The 15,584-nt window shown below is 56.0% G+C and overlaps 1 protein-coding gene across 2 annotated transcripts; it reads left to right on the forward strand.

Moving 5' to 3' along the window:
• The first annotated feature begins 7,213 nt into the window (after positions 1–7,213).
• On the forward strand, positions 7,214–15,271 carry NR2C2AP (nuclear receptor 2C2 associated protein). 2 transcript variants are annotated; one of them, XM_075902835.1, is made up of 6 exons: positions 7,214–7,472; positions 9,210–9,342; positions 11,310–11,400; positions 12,120–12,225; positions 13,645–13,712; positions 14,984–15,271. In XM_075902835.1, the coding sequence occupies exons 2-6, from the start codon at positions 9,302–9,304 to the stop codon at positions 15,098–15,100; spliced, it is 423 nt and encodes a 140-aa protein (XP_075758950.1). In that variant the 5' UTR covers positions 7,214–7,472; positions 9,210–9,301; the 3' UTR covers positions 15,101–15,271. The 2 variants fall into 2 exon arrangements, with proteins under 2 accessions (XP_075758950.1, XP_075758949.1); XM_075902834.1 differs by having other exon boundaries at positions 7,215–7,472; positions 9,123–9,342.
• The last annotated feature ends 313 nt before the right edge of the window (positions 15,272–15,584 follow it).

Consider the following 15,584-nt stretch of genomic DNA (forward strand, 5'->3'; position numbering starts at 1 on the left):
GCAAGTCCTGAGCTCAGCTTTGGCCAGGGTGAATTGGCACGGATCATGCCCCGTGGAAGATTTTGGGTGAAGGCTGGTTACAGCGCAGGGGGTAGTGGGAGGGACTGCCTTTTGGCTTTCCAGCCTGGCAGGCCGGCTCAGTGCGCGACTCCCCCAGACAGAGCGATGGACAGAAATGGGGGGGGCCGGGGAGCGTGGCGGAGAATGCGTTTGGGTGTGATTTCCTCCTGCAGAGCTGGAGAGCTTGGCTCCGGCGGGGGAGGTTCTGGAGCCTGGCAGTCAAGCGCTTGGAAATGACTCATTGGATTCCGAGGGTGCCTCTGCAAAGCTGCAGGTAAATCGGAGGCGCCAGAATGCGCCATATGCCAGGGAAAGTTAATTTTAGACGGCGGCTGATGCCTGTTCGGGGGGAGGGGGAGAGCGATTTCTCTCTTTCACAGCTGGTCCCCGCTTCTCCGCCACCGCTGGCTGCTCTGCCCCAGCCAGGCCCACTTCACTAACGTGCAGCAAGGAACGGGGGCCAATCCAGGTGCTGCCTCCCAGGGAGACGCGGCTGCGCTTTTGTTCGCTGAGATGCAGAAAAGGGGCAGCTGCAATTACCTGGCCTGCTGGTGGGCCACCAGCGCCCCCTACTGCCCAGCCCCAGCCTGCGCCCAACCCAGATGATCTGGGCCTAGACTTCACTGATTTGGGACTAGGGGGGGAGGAATAGCTTGGTGATTTGTGCATTGACCTCCTAAACCCAGGGTTGTGAGTTCAATCCTCACTGGGGCCATTTAAAGATCTAGAGCAAATCTGGCAGGGATGGTGCTTGGTCCTACTGTGAGGGCAGGGGACTGGACTCAAGGTCCCTTAGAGCTCTATGAGATTAATGTCTCATGCTGAGAGCCTGGACTGCTGCTCTGTGTGAGAGAGGTGACATGCATCTTGGTACCTGTGACATAGGTTGTTTGCCTCCCCAAGCAAAAAATATTTTGTCCCCCTCCCCATTTTTTGGTGGCTTTTACACATGCTTGCACTTCGCAATGGGGGTTTTTTTTTTTCATTTTATTTTTTGTCCCAGCATTTTAGCCCTATAAATAGCAAATCTCATTTTAATGATTTCTTTTCCATAAAGGCAAAGGCGCTTCAAGAAAACTCCCCCTTCCTGTTCACTCGCTGCTGGGTCACAACAGCCTTTTCCGTGCCCTATCCAGCCCCTCCCTGTGGACAAGCACCCCTCACTCCTGACTCACAGGGGGAGCAGGGTGCAGGGACAGTGCAGAGCCAGAGGGGAAATGGGGCACAGGGGGAGCAGGGTTCACCGTGGGGAATAGCAGGCGCAGAGCCAGAGGGGCACAGGGACCGGGGAAAGCAGGGGGACTGGGGTGCGCAGAGCCAGAGGGGTGTGGGGAACAGTGTGGGGGGTACAGGGGTGGCACGAAGAACGGGAGGCACAGAGCCAGAGGGGCGCAGGGCTCAGGGGGAGCAGGGTACGGGGTGCAGGGGAGGCATGGGGAATGGGACACGGGGAATGGGAGGGGCAGAGGGATGGAGTACAGGGGCAGTGCGGGCAATGGGGGGCACAGACCCAGAGGGGCGCAGGGAAAAGGGGCTGTGGGGCACAGAGGGGGCACAGAGCCAGAGGGACGCGGGGACCGGGGTGCAGGGGCAGTGCAGGGAACGGGCGGCACAGAGCCAGAGGTGCGCAGGGATCGGGGGGAGCAGGGTGCAAGGGTGGCACAGAGACAGAGAGTCGCAGGGAACAGGGAGAGCAGGGGGACCGGGGTGCAGGGGAGCATGGTGTGGGGCGCAGCGAGCCAGGTGGCCAGCAGGGAGCGGTCTCTCACCGGCGAAGGGGGCTGGGACGGTGGCAGGACTGGAGCCGGCGGGACGGGGCAGAGCCTGGCCGCACCGCGCTCTGCAGCCAGCTCTCGGGGACACGCAGCCAGAGCTGAGCTCCTTTAAAATCGACGGGGCGGGGCCGGGCATTGCCGGGGGTGGCTGCTTACCTGCAAAGCATGGGCTTGATTTGCTGGTGCCTGGAGCCGGCCCTGCATAGTGCGGGTGCTGTCTGCTTTTGTACTCCTGTGTTCCCTCTTTGCTGTATTGTGTTGTGTGTGATTCCTGACGACTCACTCCAGATGTGTAGTGGGGCCAGACAGGAGATCACAACCGCTGGCCGGAAAGGGAGACAGGAGAGGCAGGGCAGCTCCAGGCTGGGGGGTAAAGCCGGTGAGAAGAGTCGGGGCTGGGCTAGGATGAGTGAGGAGGCTTGGAGCAGGAAAAGGGGGTGAAGGATCTGTCAACCCCTCCCCCTCCAGAGGAATAATGCTGCCTGTTTTCGGGGTCTGTGCTAACATCGATCTGTGTTAGGCTGGATCCCTGTGAACCAATAAAACCTTCGGTTCTACCGTCTGGCTGCGGGTGGGGGTGCAGGGTCGGGGACCCCCCGACGTGCCGTGACAGTACCAAGAAGTTTCTGCATGTAGGGTACTTAAATCAAGAGGAGGGTGCAGAGCTTGTGTTTGTTTGGTGTGTGTGTGTGTGTGTGTGTGTGTTTTTTTCCTTTCCTTCCTCCCCCCCCCCCGTTTGAGTGAGGCTTTAGAGGGGGAGTTCTCCAGGTAGAGAAGTAGATACAGGAGTCTTGGGAGAAGTGGGTGTTGTGCTTGGGGCTTTCTTGCTGTGTGCTGAGCTTGTGTTTGTGAGTGAGGGTTGTGTGTGTTCTTTTTTGTTTGTTTGTTTTATTTATTTTCCCCTGTGTTTGAGAGTGAGTTTTTTTTTTCCTTCGCCCCTCCCCTTGATAGAGTTTGTGCTGTGATTGGTAGGGGCTGTGATTGGCAGGTGGAAACTGTTGGCTTCTAATTAAAGTTTGAATTCTAGAAGCCTCTGCTGATTGGCTGAGCCTTGGTAGGGGGGCTTTATAAGGCAGGGGGCAAGCGACCAAGGAGCTTGCAAACAGGTGATTGCTAACAGGGAGTTTTGAGAGGGAGTTCTCCAGGTGAAGGAGAAGCAGATACAGGACTCTTGAGGGAAGTGTGTTTTGTCATTGGGGCTTTCTTAGTGGGTGCAGAGCTAGTTCTGCAGAAAAGGACCTGGGGGTTACAGTGGATGAGAAGCTAGATATGAGTCAACAGGGCGCCCTGGTAGCCAAGAAGGCTAATGGCATATTAGGATGCATTAAGAGGAGCATTGCCAGCAGATCCAGAGATGTCATCATTCCCCTTTATTCGGCTTTGGTGAGGCCACATCTGGAGTATTGTGTCCAGTTCTGGGCCCCCCACTACAAAAAGGATGCGGACGCATTGGAGAGGGTCCAGCGGAGGGCAACCAAAATGATTAGGGGTCTGGAGCATATGACCTACGAGGAGAGGCTGAGGGACTTGGGTCTGTTTAGTCTGCAGAAGCGAAGAGTGAGGGGGGACTTAATAGCAGCCTTCAACTTCCTGAAGGGAGGTTCCAAAGAGGAAGGAGAGAGGCTGTTCTCAGTAGTGACAGATGGCAGAACAAGGAGCAATGGTCTCAAGTTATGGTGGGAGAGGTCCAGATTGGATATTAGGAAAAACTATTTCACTAGGAGGGTAGTGAAGCATTGGAATGGGTTACCTAGGGAAGTAGTGGAGTCTCCATCCCTAGAGATGTTTAAGTCTCGGCTTGACAAAGCCCTGGCCGGGTTGATTTAGTTGGGATTGGTCCTGCCTAGAGTGGGGGGCTGGACTTGACCTTCTGAGGTCTCTTCCAGTTCTATGATTCTATGATAAGGGGATGGTTGGATGAAATAACATGATCTTGGTAACTAATTGACCATTCATTATCAGTTGGAAATAGGTCAATGGAGGGATGATAGGAGTTGCTATAGGGAACTTTCTGGGTGTCTGGCTGGTGAGTCTTGCCCACATGCTCAGGGGTTAGCTGATCGCCATATTTGGGGTCAGGAAGGAATTTTCCTCCAGGGTAGATTGGCAGAGGCCCTGGAGGTTTTTCGCCTTCCTCTGTAGCATTGGGCACAGATCACAGCTGAAGGACTCTCTGCATGTTGGGGCCTTCAAAGTATTTGAAGGCTTCAATATCTGAGACATAGGTGAGAGGATTATTCTAAGAGGGGTGGGCAAGATTCTGTGGCTTGCGCTGTGCAGGGGGTCAGACTAGATGATCATAATGGTCCCTTCTGACCTTAAAGTCTATGAGTCTATGAGTTTCCCCACGCAATGCCCCACAGCGACAAGTCATCGGCAGGGACCCAACCCAGGACCCTCAGTGCTAAAAACAGGGAAAAACCTCTAGTCACTGCTCCCAGTAGTAGGCTGTTATCCTCTCGGAAGGATACTTCCTTCTCCTCCTCATTCCGCCGGCCTTCGTAATTGGGCCCTGGTGTGGAGGTTCCCATCCTGACAGTGTTGCGGGTGGCAAGAGGAGGCAGACCGCCAAATGAAAGGCTGCGTTGGCGACACTAAGGGCCTGTCTCCACTAAGAAACGATTTCGAAAGAACTCCATTCGATTGAATCACACCCGATTTTATAAAATCGGACAAGCGTGTCCACATGCCAGGGAAGCCTCAAAATGAATCTAAGGCAGGCTCCCTTAATGTGGACACATGACCTCGGACCTAGAGCCCCCCGGAGACCCTGGGGCAGTGTTTCTTAAGCTGTATTCCGTGGCACACCGGTGTGCCACGGAGAACAACAGAATTCAAAATGGCCGTCCTTAAAGAGACAGGCAACCTTTTTTTTTCTCAATAACTTTCCTCCGACCCTTCCCCACTCCCCCCGACAGTTTTTTTTTTTTTCTCTCAACCAAAAATCCTTGGTGTTCCTCATAAAAAAAATGATTGTTTGGTGTTCCTCAGTCTTAAAAAGTTTAAGAAACACTGCCCTGGGGAGTATGGGGGTTGAATGACTCTGCAGAGTCGTTGTTTGGAAGAAGCGGCACTGGAGCGTCCACACTCGCACTACTTCGAAATGACTCTTTCCAAAGGAGCGGTATTCCTCGAGGAAAGCAGGCATCCAAATTTCGAAATAACGGCCTCAGCTGTGTGGCGGCTCCGCTTATTAACTCGACCTCAGGGGGGTGATTGCGAAATAAAGCCCTAATGTAGACCAGGGCTGTGTAACCCCCGGCAAACGTCTCACCTGGTTGCTGAAGGATCCGGGACAGTCCTTGATTGGCCGTGATCATGATGCTCAAGCAATTTCCAGCTCATCACTGGCAATTTGTCTAATTCCTTCCCTGATTGTTCTGCTCTGACTAATTTCCCTGCATGTAATGGGCCCGTCGCTCTCCTCAGGCAGTCGGTGTGTGCGGCTGTAATCACGCCACAGCTGTGTGGGACAGGATTGAACCCCTGGCGCTGGGCCCAGCCGGTGGAGGGCACCCACTGGCGGGAACCAGGCGCACATTGGCACCCAGGGCAGCACCCAGGGGGGCAGGCTAGTAGATTTTGTGTGCTCCAGCCCTGTAGGGAGGAGGTGGAGGGGCTGGAACACCAGCGCTGGGTCCCCAATGCTGGGGGGGGGGTCCTAAGTCTCGGGGGCCAGATCCAGGCAAGCTGGGGGACACATCCAGCCCTCAGGCTGTAAGTTCCCCACCCTTGGCTTAATGGCCGGTAAGATAATATCTAGCTGCTAATACGCCACCAGTCTGGCTGTGCTATCGCATCTGCAGGCGCTATCGCAAACATGGGTTGGGGAAACCCCCCCCCCCCCCCCGTGTTCTGCTGGGAGCAAAAATGTTCCCATTTCCCTGGTTTGTTCAGCCAGGGCGGGGTTGGCTGTTCCACTCCAGGGCTAGGGCAGGGCCTCCGGGCAAATGCAGGGGCTCGCTGGAGCTGTCTCACTGCTTCCGTTCCTGTTCTCCTTCCGTAGGTTCACAGTCGCCCTCACCTGCATGCACCCAGAGCCACCCGTGTGTCGTCACACCTCCACGCCCGGGCAAGCTCCCGCAGGCTCACAGCTCATGGCACGGGGATGAGCCAGGAACTGGATGTCAGGAGGGCAGGAGGCCAGCCTCTTCCCTACGCACCAGATCACCCACCAGCCCAGCGACAGGCACAGAACCCAGGAGTCCGGACACCACGCCCCCCCGCCCTCCCAGCCGCTGGAGACCACTCCCTTTAATGGCTTTCTCATAGGGGCATACAATGAGGTTGCCAGAGGATTCATGTGCAACCAGGCAGGGCTTCATATTTGCCAGGACTTAGCCCCAGCGCCTCCATGCTTGGCAGCTCCTAGGCTGGCACCTCTGGGATTGGCAATTCATAGCCCAGACACACACCTCTGGCTCACAGCATCAGAGGGGTGTAGCCAAGAAGGCTAATGGCATATTAGGGTGCATTAGAAGGAGCATTTCCAGCAGATCTAGAGAAGTGATTCCCCTTTATTCGGCTCTGGGGCGGCCACATCTGGAGTGTTGCAGCCAGTTCTGGGCCTCCCGTTACGGAAAGGATGTGGACGCATTGGAGAGGGTCCAGCGGAGGGCAACAAAGATGATTCGGGGGCTGGAGCACATGAGCTACGAGGAGAGGCTGAGGGATTGGGGCTTGTTTAGTCTGCAGAAGAGAAGAGTGAGGGGGGATTTGGTAGCAGCCTTCAACTTCCTGAAGGGGGGTTCCAAAGAGGCTGGAGAGAGGCTGATCTCAATGGAGACAGATGGCAGAACAAGGAGCAACGGTCTCACGTTGCAGTGGGGGAGGTCTCGGTTGGATATGAGGAAAAGCTAGTCCCCTAGGAGGGTGGGGAAGCCCTGGGACAGGTTCCCTAGGGAGGGGGTCAGTCTCTGTCCCTAGAGGTGTTTAAGGCCCGGCTTGACAAAGCCCTGGCTGGGATGGTTGAGTTGGGGTTGCTCCTGCTTTGGGCGGGGGGCTGGACTCGATGGCTCCCGAGGTCTCTTCCAGCCCTGGGATTCTGTGTTTCTATGGGTCTATCAGTCCTGAATACCAACACAATCACTTGAGTCCAGGCACCTCTTCCACGACAAAGGAAGCCCCGGTCCCACGCTTGCTCAGGGGTGATCAGGACCGGGCAGTGGCATCTAATGCCTGGCACAGAGGGTGGTGAGCTAGGACCCCTGGGCGCTTTCCCTCTCGCGCCCTCCGGCAAGGTAGGAGGAGTGAGGACCGCATGCCTGGGTTCCTTTGCTAGCCTTGACAGTGGAGTGCTGCCTAGTGGTGAGAACAGGGGTGTGCGCACTAGGACCCCCGCAGGGGGCGTGGTGGCGGGGCTAGGAGTCGGGACTCCTCTGCTGGCCAGACTAGCTCTGGGACCCCGGGGGGAGCCACCCTCTCCCGGCGGGAAGGCAGGAGACCAAGGGGCTTCCCGCTCCGGTACGGGGCCGTGTCTCTTTAAGAGGCCCCGGCAGCGCCAGGAAGCAGTTCAGGGCTTCCTGAGCGGAGCCCAGCCCTGCCCGGCCAGCGTGCGCCTTCCCCCGGTGGCCGCTTGCCTGCCCGCCCGGGGCGCACGGCGAGGGCGCAGCGCGCTTTCCAGCTCCAGCAGGTGGGGTAGGTCCGCGGGGGCTGCAGGCAGCGGCCGGGGGGCGCCCCCTTCTCTCGGGTTCCCTCCGCGGGGGGGGCTCTGCTGGCCTCCAACTTTGCCTGGGAGCCTTCAAGAAACTCTGAGCGCTGGCCAGGCACGGGGAGGGGGCCGGAGTCCAAGGGCGGGGGGCATTGGGGACCGCTCCTCCTGGCGCCCCAGAATCTCCCCAAACGCCCCCCTCCCCAGCGGATCTGCCCGTGCAAGAGGAGAATCCGCCCCCCCCCCCCCCCCCTTGAGAAGTTGTTTCCCTGGTTAATTTCCCCCCCCCGCCGAAAAATCACCCCCCCCAGAAAAGCACCCCTACAGGCATAGTCGGGGTGTGGTTATGCCATAGAGGGGCTACACTGGAGGCCTTCCAGTGCTCGCCCTACAGGGGTACCGCTCCAAGGTCTGCAATGTAGCCAGCTCTTGGTTTGCGTCTGGCGGTTCCCTGTTAGCCTGAAGAGCTGTGATTGAATATTGCTTCCCCAAGGGGGTAATGGCAGAGATCAATTCCCTCCTACCCCTTCTCTATGTGAAGCTAAATGGCTTGAGTTCTAATCAATGTTCCCCCTCATCTTTTCCATGCCTGTGCGGAACAAATTTGATTATGTGCACTGAGGCATGTGCACCACCCATCCAAACAAAACCCAGGCTGTGGGCACTCTGCTAATCAGCTGGGTGGCATTTGAATTTCTTCCGAGCGGCCGCCCAAGCGCCCAGCTCGTGGGGAACGCTGGCTCTAACCCTACGTCCTCCAGGAAATGGGGGCATGAGAACAGGACCCAGGATTCCGGAAAGGTCCATGTTTAGCGGATCCTCTACTGCTGCCCCCGGATCTTGTCAGCGTTCCTGCTTCCCTGGCTACACCCCCTCCCCTCACCCCTGCCTTAGGCTTGCTAGTGATTTTACAGGGAAGGGCTCAGGAGCTGCAGGAGGGAAGAGACTTCAGAGAAGATGCTGCTCTTAATCCCTCCTCTCCCAGTTGGGACCTGGTGCCATGCTGGACCCTGGGTCCTGCTGTCTGTCACCCTGCCCGCTTCTTCCTGCCTCTGCACCCAGGCCTGCTGGGTTGGGCTGGGCGCTCGCTGCATTCTTGCTAAGTTGGTTTTAGTTTTGAAAGTGTTGAAAAATGTTTTCAAGCAGCCCCCAACATGCCATGCCTGGGAAGAAGGGGGATAGCGTGTGTGGGCTGGGCCTTTCTTGCTGCCTCCGGATGTTAAAAAGGCCTGTGGGGCCTTTATTTTTTGCCTACGTGGATAAAACCCAAATCCTTGATGCTGAACCCCAGGAGAATCTCTCCAAATGACTCTGCTAGGAGATGAGATTTTCCAGTTTGCACTGAGCCGGAAAGTGGAGGATTAGTGTACAATCTATGGGTGCCCAGAGGGGCCAATTGAGTGAGAGACTGGGAATGGGCAGAGTGAAGTATTGAAAAGATCTTTCCCTCCATGTGTGTCAGTTCAATGAACACAGGGATGAAAATAACCCAGCTCAGCTTGGAGGAAATAGCTGGGTGGTGTTTGTGTGTAGATAGCATGTGGAGTGGGGCTGGGCATTGTCTCTTGGCATCTCTGCGACTGATTCTGGGGAGTGTTTCCCGCATCCTGTGTTCTATGACATTAATCTTTCTGCAGCACACAGCAAGGCGGAGAACGGATCTTCTTTCCCCTCTGTTCCACTACCCTGCGGCAGCCTCCTTACCTGGCGCCCCTCCATCGCAGGCTGCACCCGGGAGCTTTGGCACCCAACCTCATCAGTGGAGCGTGCTGGAAGGCTACTCTTGCAGGAGAGGGGCAACAATTTGAGCGGCGAAATGCCCACGGGACCCTTGGTCTGCAGTGAGACTGTGAGCCGGTGAGTTTTCAGAGATCCGCTGCCCTGAATTTTTCCATGCGGCAGTGAGCTTGTCCTTGGGGTACGAGTCACAGTGGGGAAGGAAAACCCACCACCTGCTGGAAGTTGAGCTCTCGTTCCTGCCCCGTGAATCTGCCGACCCTGACAAGTGGCTTTGGGAGCAGGCAGACGGCTCCTGCGCTCTTCCCGGAGGGGCTCCGGAGGGGGGGTGTTATGAGCAGGCTGTGCTGCTGTCTTTGTTGCATGGAGGGACTTCAGGCTCCAGGCTGGGCCGTTGGCACCTTTTCCACATGGGTTTGTTCTCCCTGGTCTCCTCGGCACAGCCCCCGTGGTTATAGACCAGGGGTGAGGAGCTTCTGGCCCGTGGGCCAAATCTGGCCCTTGGCTTGCCCGGATCCAGCCCCTGAGGCTCGGGGCTCCCCCCGCATCAGGGAGCTGGCACTCAAACCCTATGGCCCCCTGCAGATCCTGCACCCCACTCTGCTCCTGCACCCTCCCAGACCCCCAACCCACTCCTGTACCCTCCCTCCTGCCCCGACCCCACTCCCCAAGTCCACTTCCCAGCAGCCCCCTCCCACACACTGAACTCTGCATTTTTGGCCCAACCCAGAGCATAGGAGGCCCACAGAATATAGTAGCCTGGGCCCCCCCAGGCTCTGGTGTGCGAGGGGAATTTTTGCTTTTCACTTGGGTGATTTTTCTGTGGGTCAGCAGCCCCTGACCCAAAATAGGTTTCCTGCCTGTTAGAGACGGTCTCCTGAGACGCCTGGCTTTGAGTCTGCGGATAGTACTGAAGGAGCCCTGCAGAAAGGGGTCTAAGGGTCAGAGCGGACCACAAGCTAAATCGGAGTCAATAGTGCGACACGGTTGCATAACAAGCAAACAGGAGCCTGGGCTGCATTAACCAGAGTGTTGTGAGCAAGACACGAGAAGTCATTCTTCTGCTTTACTCTGAGCTGATTAGGCCCCAGCTGGAGTGTTGTGTCCAGTTCTGGGCCCCACATTTCAGGGAAGATGGGGAGAAATTGGAGAGGGGCCAGAGAAGAGCAACACAAAAGACAGAAGGTCTAGAAAACATGAGCTAGGAGGGAAGGCTGAAAGAACTGGGCTTGTTTAGTTTGGAAAAAAGAAGACTGAGAAGGGACAGGAGAGCAGTTTTCAAGGACCTAAAAGGATGTTACGAGGAGGAGGGAGAAAATTTGTTCTCCTTGGCCTCTGAGGACAGGATGAGAAGCATTGGGCTTAAACTGCAGCAAGGGAGGTTTAGGATGGACATTAGGAAACCCTTCCCAACTGTCAGGGTGGTGAAGCACTTGGATAAATTGCCCAGGGAGGTTGTGGAATCTCCATCGCTGGAGAGACTGAAGAGCAGGTTGGCTAGACATCTCTTAGGGTTGATCTAGACCAGGGCTACTCAACTCTGCAAGCCCCAGGGGCCACAATGATACTCACAGCACATGCCGAGAGCCGCAACTTAAGTGTGGTTGCATATATGTACAAATCGCTTCTTTCACGCTGACGGGCACAAATACAAAGTTTAAGGCAAGACGACACAGCACACAGGCCCCATTGAAGTCAGTTCTGCCGATATTAATAAAATGCGATATCTACCCGACTTCCACCCATAGGACACACGTTTAATGAGCAATGACAGTCCGGGAATTTAGTTACTAAAACGCATCTCAACCGAAGACCATTCTATTGGCTGCTTTTTTGGTTTGGCTCCCACCCGTGGGCTGCACGTTGAACCCTGTGGAAACCCAAACGGCCCATGGGCCTCGTGTTGAGTAGCCCTGATCTAGATGGTCCTGCTGTGAGGGCAGGGGACTGGACTTGATGCCCTCTGGCAGCCCCTTCCAGGTCTAGTGTTCTATGATTCTCTACCAGGGCTTGGCGTGGGAATGGGGCATTCTGGGTACTGGGCGTCCGAGCACCAGCCCTTGTGACTCCGGTTTGTGTGTCTGAAGAGTGAGCTCTGTGCTCAACCGGGACGCGAAGCAGTTTGGGAAGAAGCACCTGTTCGACGGGAGCGAGGAGACCTGCTGGAACTCGGACCAGGTGAGCTGCACGGACGGCCCCCTTGGCTCGCCCTGTCGGGGCAGCTCTGGGAAATGGACCAGCGGCTCACCCCGGGGGGCACGGCCACCCTGCTGGAGTAAGCCTCCCGTCAGAGAGGCGGGGATGTGGCTCTACCGGCCCAGCTTTCGGGGGGAGCGGATTGCTGAGCCCAGGATGGCGGCCGTGCCTGTCTCGTTGGCCGCTACCACCGTGCGTGTACCAGGCACTGCACGGTCCCCGTGGTCTGCCCTGCCACGTCTCCAGCAACCCGCAGCCTTGGCTAACCACGCTTTAGCTAGTGCTCACAGGGGCGACGGGTGAAGGCCCAGCTACGGAAGGCAAGCCCCAGCCCCGCCCCTTCTCTCAAAGCCCCGCCCCTTCTCTCAAAGCCCCGCCCCTGGAGCCAAGCCACGCCCACCCCCAGCCTGATCCTTCCTGGAGGGGTGGGGCTGCCGTGCTGTGGCCCCGGCACTAACCCTCACCAGCGGCCGGGGAAGCAGGGCTGCCACACCGCGGTCCCAACCCCAGCAGCCAGGACACATAGGCAGTCCTGGGAAGGCAACACCTCCCCTTGCCTACACGACCCGCCACCCAGGAGTGTTCGCGCCCACCTTGATGCGCCTTACAAGGATCCCTGCCGACTCCGCCCCCTGCTGGGTGCAGCAGGCGGCGTGAAAGCCGACTGTAACGGTTCGCTCCCGTTTCCTTCCTGGCTGCAGGGCTCCTCCCAGTGGGTGACGCTGGAATTCCCGCAGACGGTCAAGGTTTCCCAAATCCAGCTTCAGTTCCAGGGTGGCTTTGCGAGTCAGCTGTGTACGCTAGAAGGTAAAGAGCCTCCGCAGCCGGGGACTGGCGCTCGGTGCCGTTCGTTCATCTCTGTGCCAGGGCCACTCCTCTTTCACGATCGAGGCCGGCTGGGGACATGCCAGCTGAACGGAGGCAAGAACTAATCCAGAGAGAGATCTGGGGCTGACGCAGTGGTGGCTGCTCTTAATAAGAGCACTTTGCAGTTCTCCAGCACCTTTCATGGGAAACTGCCTTGCTGGAGAGCCAGGCCACTGGATCAAAAGCTCCAGCACGGCCTGTTAATTTCTGCAGCTCTGGATGTGTGGCAGCACCGGGCAGTGTGTCCAGAAGGTTGCACTGAGCTAGATATTTCCATCTCAGCTGTATTTAATTCAGCGTAAATCTTTGGCTTTCCCCGGACAGCTGGGCTATGTCTATACTGCAGCCTTCTTCCGCAAAAGGTTGCGCAAATGAAGCGCGAAGTAGAATATCTCCGCGCTTCATTTGCATAATTAATTAGCAGCCTTTTTGTGCGCAAGAGGCTTTGGCGCGCAAAGGGGCTGTGTAGACGGCTCCTTTTGTGCAAAACTCCCCTCTTGTGCAAGAAACGTTCTTCCTCACTTTTTTTTTTCAGGAAGAAGGACTCTTGCACAAGAGGGTGTGTTTGAGCAAAAATGGCCCCTAAAATTAATTATGCAAATAAAACGTGGCGATATTCTACTCCATGCTTCATTTGCATAAGCTTTTGCAGAAGAAGGCTGAAGTATAGCGATGTGGGAGAACTTTGGTCCAGCTGGATGTCATAGGGCCTCGGCTGAATCCTGTTTTATAACTAGGGAAACTGAAGCGCAGAGAGAGGAGGTGGCTCGTGTAGGCTACAGGGCTGAGGGCTGGACAGATTTAAGTCTTTACAGTGCGGTAGGGATGTAAAACGTGTTTCATTAAGCAAATGTGATATTTTCAGCAGTTCCACGTGTACTCCCTGGGAGCCGGCGTGTGTGGGGAGCCAGCTTTTCAGCCGGCTCCCTGCCCCTACCAGGCGCCTCCGTGTAACCATGTAGGTTAACTGATGAACCCAGGCTCATTGGTTAACCGGGTACACCGTTACACTTTCATATCCTTACAGTGCGGGGGGAGAACTAGGAAAGAGACCTAATTCTCGGCTTGAGCACCAGTCCTGTACTAAATGGGTAACTGGTTAACCTGGCTGTGTGATGCTTACCAGTAACCGGTTAACCGGCTCCCAGCGGCAGGCCGGTTAACCATTTAAACCTAGTGCGTAACCAGTTGGCACTTTGAACGGGAATTCTACATCCCTATCCTGCACTAAAGCCGGAGGGGTGGGATTTTTCAACCTTGCCGAAGACCGTTGGACACACGGTTCCCAGCATTAGACCCTCATTTTACTATGCAACCTCCCCGACGCAGATATTTTCCTCCTTTCCCTTTGCTCCTCAGGCTGCCGGAAAGGTAACGAACTTGTGAAGATAGCCGAGTTCTACCCTGAAGATATCCATGCCCTGCAGATATCCTTTCACGCTCGTTGGCACGTGTCCAGCATTCATCGCCCTATCTAGCCGGGTGGTTGGTTCATTAGTTTACCCAGCCTGGGCGAGCCCGGCCGAGGGGTGCGATATGGATGCTGAGCCATGTTCCTGGAGGGTGAGGTTAGAATGCTTTGCCCTAGAGCACACAGCCCGCACCTCTGTGATCACCTGCACTGGATAGCCCAGGCCCAAAGACATCCTTGAATTAATACAAGCCTGCACCAGAGCAGATTTTTAAAAAACAAACAAACAAAATCTTCCTGTTAAATCTGCTGGTGATGGAAAACCACCACAGCCCTGCAGCTGTTGTCTCAAGGATGTGAATGGCTAACCAGTTAGCCTGGTTCCGGTTAACCCAGCCAAAACAGCCCCTGTCCAAGCGAGGGGGTGCTGCTCCACCCCCCGCCCCTTAATCCGTTAACATAAAGTTTAATCAGTTAACACATTAATGGACCTCAGTTGGAGTGTTGTGTCCAGTTCTAGGTACCACATTTCAGGAAAGATGTGGAGAAATTGGAGCAGGTCCAGAGAAGAGCAACACAAATGATGAAAGGTCTAGAAGATGTGAGCTGGGAGGGAAGACTGAAAGAATTTGGGCTTGTTTAGTTTGGAAAAGAGAAGACTGAGAGGGGACAGGAGAGCGGTTTTCCAGTATCTAAAAGGGTGTCACAAGGAGGAGGGAGAAAAATTGTTCTCCTTGGCCTCTGAGGTCAGGACGAGAAGCAATGGGCTTGAATTGCAGCAAGGGAGGTTTAGGTTGGACATTAGGAAAAACTTCCTACCTGTCCAGCTGGTGAAGCACTGGAATAAATTGCTTGGGGAGGTTGTGGAATCTCCATCTCTGGAGAGATTGAAGAGCAGGTTGCATAGACGCCTGTCAGGGATGATCTAGACGGTGCTTGGTCCTGCCGAGAGTGCAGGGGACTGGACTTGACGACCTCTCGAGGTCCCTTCCAGTTCTAGGGTTAAACAGGATTTCACATCCCTAATGCTCACTGACAGGGTCTGGTCCCATTGAAAGGGAGCAGGGGGCCTTACATCTGGGTGAACAGTTGCTGGGTGGAATTTTTGCACTTTGAGTTTACGGGCAGGTACCAGGGAAGCTGGCGGGGTGGGGGGTGAGAGGAACCCTAGTTTTGCTGGGGAGGTAGCACGTGTCTTAGCTCACCTGCATGGATGGGGCTGTGCTGGGTGACTCTCTCGCTACTGTGTCATGTGTCCCTGGTGTTGTCCTTTACTGCTCCCTCCACAGCTTCAGGACCGAAGAAGCGACGCTGGATAAGCTGAAAATCACCTTTGAGAACAGCACGGATTTCTTCGGGAGGGTCGTCGTGTATCGCCTCGGCGTCCTGGGGGAGAAGCTGTAACCGGGGCCCGAAATGGCCGAGCCGAGTGGTGGGGTCTGATTGCCCAGCCTGGTGGCATGAGCTGGCACAAGGCGGCATGTTTGGCAGACAGCCCCTCTTGGAAGGGGAGATGCCAGACTTGTTCTGCAGTCGAAATGTAACCACGCGGCAGTAAACCAGGCAGAAAATAGCCTTGGGCAGTAATACAAAGCTGGGACCCTGGCCCCCTCCCATCCAGCCCATTGCTGGTTACCTGCAGCTTCACAGCAGTGATCTCCAACCCCTGGGAGCAGACCGGGGTGCCCAGGGGCTGAGTGCAGGCCAGAGTGGGACAGATCACATGCCATGAGCTAGTGGCTTGTCACGTGGTGAGGCTCCAATTTAGTGGCTGAATAATCTCTACACAACCACTCACCCCACCTCCAGCGTGGTCCGTAAGGCAGGAAGCATTTAAACAAACCCCAGACTGAACTTGAAATGCCTCCTTCCCCCCAGCTCAGCCCTG

The sequence above is a fragment of the Pelodiscus sinensis genome, chromosome 19 (assembly GCF_049634645.1).
Source record: "Pelodiscus sinensis isolate JC-2024 chromosome 19, ASM4963464v1, whole genome shotgun sequence".
NCBI lineage: Eukaryota > Metazoa > Chordata > Testudines > Trionychidae > Pelodiscus > Pelodiscus sinensis.

Bases quoted from the DNA above. Each gene is read 5' to 3' on its own strand.
- NR2C2AP (XM_075902835.1), top strand. From the start codon at position 9,302: ATGCCCACGGGACCCTTGGTCTGCAGTGAGACTGTGAGCCG. The intron at 9,343-11,309 runs GTGAGTTTTCAG...GTGTGTCTGAAG, and splicing joins TGCAGTGAGACTGTGAGCCG to AGTGAGCTCTGTGCTCAACC. The intron at 12,226-13,644 runs GTAAAGAGCCTC...TTTGCTCCTCAG, and splicing joins TCAGCTGTGTACGCTAGAAG to GCTGCCGGAAAGGTAACGAA.